The sequence below is a fragment of the Prunus avium genome, chromosome 1 (assembly GCF_965620075.1).
Source record: "Prunus avium chromosome 1, drPruAviu1.hap1.1, whole genome shotgun sequence".
Classification (NCBI taxonomy): domain Eukaryota; kingdom Viridiplantae; phylum Streptophyta; class Magnoliopsida; order Rosales; family Rosaceae; genus Prunus; species Prunus avium.
In genome coordinates, this window is record NC_142284.1 from 38510008 (window position 1) to 38518534 (window position 8527).

At 39.3% G+C, this 8527-nt stretch overlaps 1 protein-coding gene and 1 pseudogene across 1 annotated transcript; one reads left to right on the plus strand and one right to left on the minus strand.

Annotated features, from left to right (window-relative positions):
- Nucleotides 1–1155: 1155 nt before the first annotated feature.
- Nucleotides 1156–3140, plus strand: LOC110760520 (cytochrome P450 86B1 pseudogene; annotated as a pseudogene).
- Nucleotides 2940–6427, minus strand: LOC110760528 (glycosyl hydrolase 5 family protein). Its single transcript, XM_021962806.2, has 4 exons — nucleotides 5903–6427; nucleotides 4768–5015; nucleotides 3946–4466; nucleotides 2940–3765 (listed from the first exon to the last, which is right to left on the minus strand). Exons 1-4 carry the CDS (start codon nucleotides 6329–6331, stop codon nucleotides 3320–3322), a joined length of 1644 nt encoding a protein of 547 aa, XP_021818498.1. The 5' UTR covers nucleotides 6332–6427; the 3' UTR covers nucleotides 2940–3319.
- Nucleotides 6428–8527: the final 2100 nt, after the last annotated feature.

The following is an 8527-nucleotide window of genomic DNA, read 5'->3' on the forward strand; positions in this document are numbered from 1 at the left end:
ATGAGAGGTGTCTCTCTCGTTCCTAGTCCTTTGAAAATTAGTATTTGAGTTAGGGTACATATTTTATTCCAGAAGAAAAACAATGAAGAATAGAAAAAAGTAACAAAAATAAAATAAAATATCAATTCAACAATAATACTAGAGACATCAATTATTATCCTAACTTTTAATTATCAACTGACGTAACACACTTAGGTCCAATCTAAGGATTGAAAAAGCAGCTGAATGGGATATGAAAAAGCAGCTGAATGGCTTAAATAATCGAAATCAAGAGCAGGGTTGTTCTCATCTTTATGTTGAGTTAGCACATTTTATTCGTTTCCAACTATAATGATATGCCGTTCTCAGGTTGAACTTGAAGTACCAGCAGCGCAGGGACAAAAATTCCATGCATGTCCAAAAGTCCTTTGTTAGACAGCTACTCATCTAAAAAACATAAGCTATTAAGAAAATATGTCAACAATTTATATCAAACTTACGGCCCTTTTATTTTATCCGTCACTTATTAATCTGAGGGATTTTGTTAGATTCGGTCTTTGAGAGATAAAGCCATTTTTCTGTTATGGGAACAACCCTAGTAGGGTTTATACTTTTAAGGTTAATGCCTTAAAAATCAATGGAGGCTGGAGCAGATATATTTGAGAACTCAGCCAGAGAAAACCAAAAAAAAAAGATTATCAATTTGCTGGGGAAAGGACATGAGAGGATTCTAAGACTGGCGTGGGTATACTGGTATTGTTGACCAAAAACAAAAAATCCTGGTGAGATGATTCCAAGGAGTAGTTGGTAAAGCAGAGGATTTTGAATACTGTACATTTAAAACTATGGTTAGTTCGATGGATTAACCATCGCCTTCATTTCTATCCAACTCATCTCTTTTAATATCTCAACTTCTAACCCCACTTTATCTCCTGCTAATTTATGTTAGTGTTTATACTTATAGTTTATATAAACAACTAAGCGCAGAACGCCTAATGTTTCTTTGCCAAGAAAACAGCTTATTTAATCTCTGCATGTGAGTCAAAAAAGCAGGTGGCATCATTAATTAAATTTGTTCCTTTTTCATATCAATGAAGCTGACAAAACTTCATTTCTGATACTCTTCTCATCCTTCACTATTTAACTCTGCTAATAATCAAAGTACTCAGACAAATAATGACGAACTTGCTTTCTTTCTCTGCAATTCTGAACTTGGTAGGTTTCTGGGATGTGGCTTTTGCCTTGTTGGGTCTGTTCATAATTAGCTGCTTGCTTGAGAGATTCACCAACAAGGGCCCAATGCTATGGCCAGTCCTGGGGATTATACCTTCAGTTTTTCTCAACGTAAACAACATGTATGATTGGGCAACCGTGGCTCTGATCAGAGCAGGGGGCACTTTCTACTTCAGAGGAATGTGGTTTGGTGGGGCCCATGGGATCATAACCATTGATCCTTCCAAGCTTGAGTACATGCTCAAAACAAGGTTCAACAACTTCCCAAAAGGCCAATACTACAGGGAGAGGTTCCATGATTTGCTTGGGGATGGCATTTTCAATGCAGACGATCATATGTGGAAGGAGCAGAGAAGAGTAGCAACTACAGAGATGCATTCGAGCCGGTTTGTGGAGCACTCTTTTTTGTCCATGCAGGTTTTGGTGCACGAAAAGCTGTTGAAGTTGATGGACGATGTGGTGAATTCTAAAAACAGTGTTATTGATCTCCAAGAAGTGCTTCTTCGGTTTACTTTTGACAACATTTGCACTGCAGCTCTTGGTGTTGATCCAGGGTGCTTGGCTCTTGACTTACCCCAAATTCCTTTTGCAAAAGCCTTTGAAGAAGCTACTGAATTGACTCTCTTCAGATTCATGGTGCCGCCTTTTGTGTGGAAACCCATGAAGCGTTTCGAAATGGGATACGAGAAGAGGCTCAAAGAATCAGTTCAAATTGTGCATGAGTTTGCTGAGAAGGCAGTGACAGAGAGAAGGAATGAATTGGTTAGGCTTGGCGGGTTAAATGATCGTTCTGATCTCTTGTCAAGGCTCATGGAATACACTGATCAAAACCCGGAAGGACAAGGCACGCAAAAGCGCTTTTCGAATAAGTTTCTGGTAGATTTCTGCATAAGTTTTATTTTAGCTGGGAGGGACACAAGCTCTGTTGCATTGGCATGGTTTTTTTGGTTAGTGCAAAAAACCCCAGAAGTGGAAAACAAAATCCTCAAAGAGATGAATGAAATTTTAGGCCAGCGGCGCCAATGCAGTACTATTAAAGAACCAGCTGATCATGATGCAATTTTTACAGTGGAAGAACTAAAGAACATGGTGTATCTACAAGCCGCATTGTCAGAATCGCTGAGGCTCTACCCAGCAGTGCCAATTGACATCAAAGAGGTTGTGGAAGATGATGTGTTCCCTGATGGTACCGTGGTGAAAAAGGGAGGTAGGGTTCTCTACTCCATGTTCTCGATGGCCCGAATTGAGTCGATATGGGGACAAGATTGCTTGGAGTTTAGGCCTGAAAGATGGATTAAAGATGGGGTGTTTGCGAGTGAGAATCAATTCAAATACCCCGTGTTTAATGGCGGTCCAAGGTTGTGTGTGGGGAAGAAGTTTGCTTACACGCAGATGAAGATGGTGGCTGCTGCTATCCTATTGAGGTATGAGGTTAAGGTTGTTGAAGGTCATAATGTTGTTCCAAAATTGACCACCACACTTTACATGCAGAATGGGTTGCTTGTGACTCTCAAGCCTAGGTTGCTCACTAGTACTGTCTAATGCATAATGGAGCAGAGCAGCTTTTTGCGGCAACTGGCGAAGTCCGGGAATAAAATTGATATGGTAAAGTTCCTCTGGGTAGGTAGGACCATGAATCCATGGTTAGTACAAGGTTTCTTTGTTGTGTTTAATATCCTAGCTGTACTAAACTCAAAAATTAATAATGCAACCACTGGCAGACTGGCTTAATTAATAACTTATTAAGCTTTTATTCATTAATTTCTCATCCTAGGAAACACATTACACAACAGGTGACATGAATTGTAGACATGTAGACATGATCTTTCTTTCATATGTATAGTGTGAGCCCTGACTTTAGAATTACATTAATTTCTTTTTCTACCAAATAATATTAGGTTTGCATTTATCATTTTTTACATGGACTACATAATTTTACAGAACAGCCCAGGTTGAACAAATACTTTATTTCTATACAAATACATGCGGCTTTTGACCTGTATGGACATATTAAGGTACCTAATTTTCTTTCTTGAGCGCACCAGTCCCCTTGTTCAGTTGCTTCACTTGTGATCTTCATTCCAAGCATATCTGCTACTGAGTTGATCTAGAGCATGGGGCTTGAAGACGTCGAAGTTATCGTGCTATCGACAAGTTTGAACCACTGGCTTTCGGGGTCGCACGAACTATCTCTGCTTAAGCATTTGCAGGAATTTGTGACAATGGTGTTGCTGGAGTCTACATCTAGGCAAACATCAGTACCATTCAATGTCTTAGATGAAAGATGCAACCCAGAATCCGAAAGTGTATCCCATTGTGAATTAGGGGTCGTGCATATAATCCCAACTTGTGCTGGCTTCTCCAGTTCATCAGCTTGTATGCAGAAATACGTTCCTTTAAGAGTTAGGATCTTCTTGGATGAATAGCTCCAGGCTCCAGATTGAGAGCATGAACCTAACTTCAATGGCCCAAGCCATCCAACTTTTAGGAGGCAGAGGCCTGTAGCTGGATGGAAAATAATTTTATGCAGCCTGGATTGAGATAAGCCTGGACCTGCAAACAACAAACACATTATTAATCTTACAGCCTGAAAAAAAAAAATATATATGAAGTATATGATTTGAATCTCTTCAATAAAACAAAGAAAGAACTGCGCCATATGTGTGCGTGCGGGATTTCTGACCATTGATGAACCGTTCGAAATCACAACAAAGAAATTGAAACACGCTATACCTTGGAAAGGAGATTGAAGAACAGAGAGTCTCTGAGATAAGCTTGAATTCCTGATATCACTCCAATCCGAGTTCAAGACTCCATAATACTCATTCATTCCGAGGACCCCATCCCTCAAATAATAACTCCCAGCCAAAGCCCATAGAGCAAAATCCACATCAAGTTCAGCTGCAGTAGCCATGAAGCAGTTTAGGTACCTATTGTCATTCACATTGGTGCCCCTCTGGTCCACCCCAAACTCGCTCACAAACAATGGGAACCCTTTTTCCAGCAAAAACCCTGATTTTCTCTTCATGTTATTTACAACTGACCCACACACTTGGTTGGGGTTGCCACTCTTCCATGCCTGCCCATCTGAAAACCCATACCAATGCACCTCATATACTGTTTTCCCAGAAAATGTGAGGTTCACCGGCCGGTCGGCAAGGAAAGATAAGTCTTTGTCATAACTCAGGCCAGAGAGAATCACAAGAACATCTGGGTTTGCTGAGTGCACTGCCTCAGCTCCTCTTTGCATGTACCTACCACACATAGTTCACAACGAATATTATAATTAATTAATTTACCTTTAATTTTTCTTTTTGTTGATACAACTACTCTAAACTAATCTAATCTACGGAGAGAGAGATTCGAACTTGGTGCACGAAAGCGGGCACATTGCTCTGGCCAACTGGCATTCATGGTGAGTTCCCATGTAACTGGGCCCGAGACTAGGCCCATTTATGCTATTAAACACTGTATTTAGCTTAGCCCACCCATCAAGCCCTTTACACTTTCTTTTGGGTTGGATTCATTTTCAACTTGGAATTAAATGGCACTTACTTGTACCAATCGTCAACATTCTGTTTGGGGCCTCTCAGCTCGTTCCTCAAGCTTATGCCCACCACATTGGCCACGCCCTTGAACAATGTGGCCATCCGAGTAAGGCCCTTGATCCAAATGTCAGGATTGAAGTACTGGTCGCCAAAGAAACCATTGCCATCAGAGCTGCTGCAGCACCAACCAGGCTTGCTTACTTGATTGTCCAGTATAACCATCACATTGTTCTTCCCAAGGCTAGATACCACTGCCTACAAGTGAAAATAAATAAATAATAATCACTCATTATCCTTCGCTTTAACTTAATAAACCCACACTAATGAAATATCATTATTTCTTTATATAGCAATATATTACATAATATCATTCTTAAAAAGCCAGTTAATCATTTCTATGCTGATAAGAAGCTACTAAAAAATTTAAAACTGTCGCAAATGACTTGCCGCTCAAATGGCTATGAGCAGTTACCTTGCACCTGAAGTCGTGTGTTTGAATTTTCCATTCTCATATCACTTGTATTGGGAGAAAATATATATTAAAACTGTCGTGTGAAAGCATAATTTTTTCCATTTTTTCGCATGGTGGACGGATTGTATTTTAGCAGGCTCTAACAATTGATGTGTAATTATTAGGTGGACCCAATAAAATTCTATTGGTGTGTGAAAGGGTTAAGTATAATGGTGGCTTATAAGATGCAGTTAAGGCTGGTCGTTATTAGGGTCACCATCCCTAATTACTATGTAATTAACTGATAGTTGATTTTCTTTTAATTAAAGAATTACTCTTTGTTATTTCCGTCACTGACTAAAAATAAATTATTTTCTAGCATAATAATTGAACGATGAAGTTGAAAATAGACACTTGGAAAAAGAGATTGGTGTGTAAACAGTGTAAGCCGTTGATCTTGTAGAAAATACAAATGATCATGACGTACCATGTTTGTGGGGCCCATGCAGAATTAAAGCCGTATAACTTAACCTGGAGAAAAGCTCGTGTTTGTGGGGCCCATGCAGAATTAAGAAATTAAATTAAAAAAATGAAAAGAAATGCAAATGAAGATTCTTTCCGGTTCTTAAGTCTACATTTTCTTTTCCTTTGTTCTGTTTGTTTCCCGAGAAAATCAGGGGCACGAACATACCTGGAAAGCTTGTATGAGGGTGAGATCGATGATGGAGGGGTTGTTGGACTGGAGACCAGCAATGGATTCGCTGAGGCCGAGGCTCTGAAACGACTGTCGAACAGTGACAGATGCCAGCGTATCATTGGTGGCCAAGAAGGTTGGCCACGTCAGCCTGACGCAGTTGAAGCCCAACGACGCGATGCGTTTGGAGATGGCGTCCACCGGCTGCTTGCTCAGGCCTTCGGCGACGACGGCTTCGAGATGCGACACCCAGTTCACGCAGGCCAGCTTCACGCGCTGCCCGCTCTCGTCGACGATCCACCGTGAGCTAGTGGAGAGTGGCACAGCTGAGACTGTTGCAGGCAGGACCGCGACTGTGAGAAGAGAAGCGATGATCGCGAGGAAGGAGAAGGATGAGATAATCGGGGTAGAGCTAGGAGCAACCATGGTTGGGGTTTGTTGTGCTGTGATTGATTGTTCGTCTGTGGATGATTTTTTGAGAATATATGGGAGCTTGATCTTCAATTTATATAGTTCTAATTCAAGGCCCACCACACTCATGTACTACAAATAAATATATATATAATATTATAGGGCTTTTGAAAAACAAAATAAAATCTAATAAAGGGAAACAAACAAGGCTTTTTACTGGATTTACATTTATTTTGCTTTATAGCTACTGACAAGTTTGAAAAAAGTATTAACACTGTACATAATATCAAGAACAGATTTTCACTCAAAAAAATATCAACAACAGATTGTGGTGTTATATTTCATTATTTGTTTAAATTTTTTTTTTTTTTGCCAAATGTAAAAAGGGGCTGAGAAAACTCACATACAAAGGATACTATAGAGACTTGAACCCAAAGATTAATTGGGAAGAATCCAACTAACACTCCATTAATATTATTTGTTTTGATCATTGATATGGATGTGTTCTGGCTTGATACAAGTCAATATAATATTTATAAAGATTCTTTTCTTAGTCTTTAAGATTAAAACTTGTTTTTCACAATTCATTCGTTAAAGTGTATTTGAACTTTAATATGTGAAAATGTGCATACAATACTAGGACTTAATTGTTTTAGGAGTTCCTAGTTCTCATTTTGCACAGGGCCCTAAAATCTAAGAGACTCGTAAGTGAGTCCCGTACGATTAATTAGGACTGAATTGAACAAAGTAGGATTTATTAAGTCTATTTGACTGGTAGTTTCGTGGATGATGTTAGCAGTTTAGCTAGCCAGATTAAGTGGGGGTAGTTTTGAGATGACGAATAATATGTTCCTTTTTGCATTGGCCGCTGATGTTGGAAACACGCCAAGTAATAGATTGAGGTCACGTATGAGCAACATAGGCAAAAGCAACAAATGTAAAGACCAAACCCATTCACTTAAGGAACGAGGAGCCATAAAATAATGGTCATTTGGACTTTTTGGACTTTGGCAACCTTAAAAGGCAATGCACATTATAATGTTTTAATTCCTTTCAAGACATCACTTATTGTTGATTTGAGATTGTATTGTCTTTATGTTACACGTAGGCTGTCCACAGTCCCAGCATATCAACCAAACCAACAATGACCTTAAATTGTCTTCAGTTTTTATTTTTATTTTTCATTTTTTTTTATATTTTAAAAAAAAAAATACTTTCTTGCCAATCACAAGTTGACGTATGTGCAGAGATTTTTCTTTTGGTGTTTTTGATGAATTCTTTTTGCATATGTATCAAACTGTGATTTGCAGGAAGTAGGAATGTTTCCTTCCAAGGAAGCAGGGACGGATCCACAGAGGAGCAAGGGTGGTCAATTGACCCCTGCAACTCCAGAATCCGCCACTAGAGGAAGAAAAATTGACCCCTGCAATGGCTGGATGGCTGGGCAATTCATGCCCGCCATCTGTTCGAGGAAATGCCTCAAAGGGTTGCAGCAACTTCAACTTCAGGGCAGCAAGGAGCATTGCACGCAGAGCGCTTCCTTTTTTTTGTCCAAAAGTCCCTCTTCCTAAAGTGGATATCAGCTTCTTGCTCTTTGTAAAGGGTTGGTTTGGGAGAACAGTATCAGTGGGAAAATCAAAGCTTTGCCATCGAATTTTACCATGTGCATCTTTCAGAACAAGGTTGCCAGAATTCAAAAGCTCTGCTCTCTCAACATCAAGGCTACTGGAGTTGGTGCTGGTCTGCCAGAGAGTTGCGCCAACCACATCGGTCAAGACCAACGAGCCATCTTTTCGAAGCGAAACTCTGGAGCCAAGGCTATTGACAGGTTTGTCTCTGTTAGCCATCCAAACAACTGTTCTGCTTTTAGAGTTTCTGAACCATATTGAGAACCAGTAAGTATTTTTGCCCACCCCATAGAACCCACATGTGAAAGACTCATCTGGGAAAGTTACTTGATTTAATATTTGTTTTGTAATGTTGTTTTCTCAATGAATTATATATGAATGATAATTTATCGTTTTATTGTTATGGGATGAATATTTATGTTTTTCTTGATTAGTTATTGAGGTTTTTTTATTTTATTTTTTGCCAAGGAGGTTTAATTTTGGTTAGTTACTGTTAGTTTGAATAAAGGATTTCTTAATGATAAAAAAATTTATGGGTATATTTTGTATAGAATTTTTTAACGTTTTAGACGTTGACCCCCTG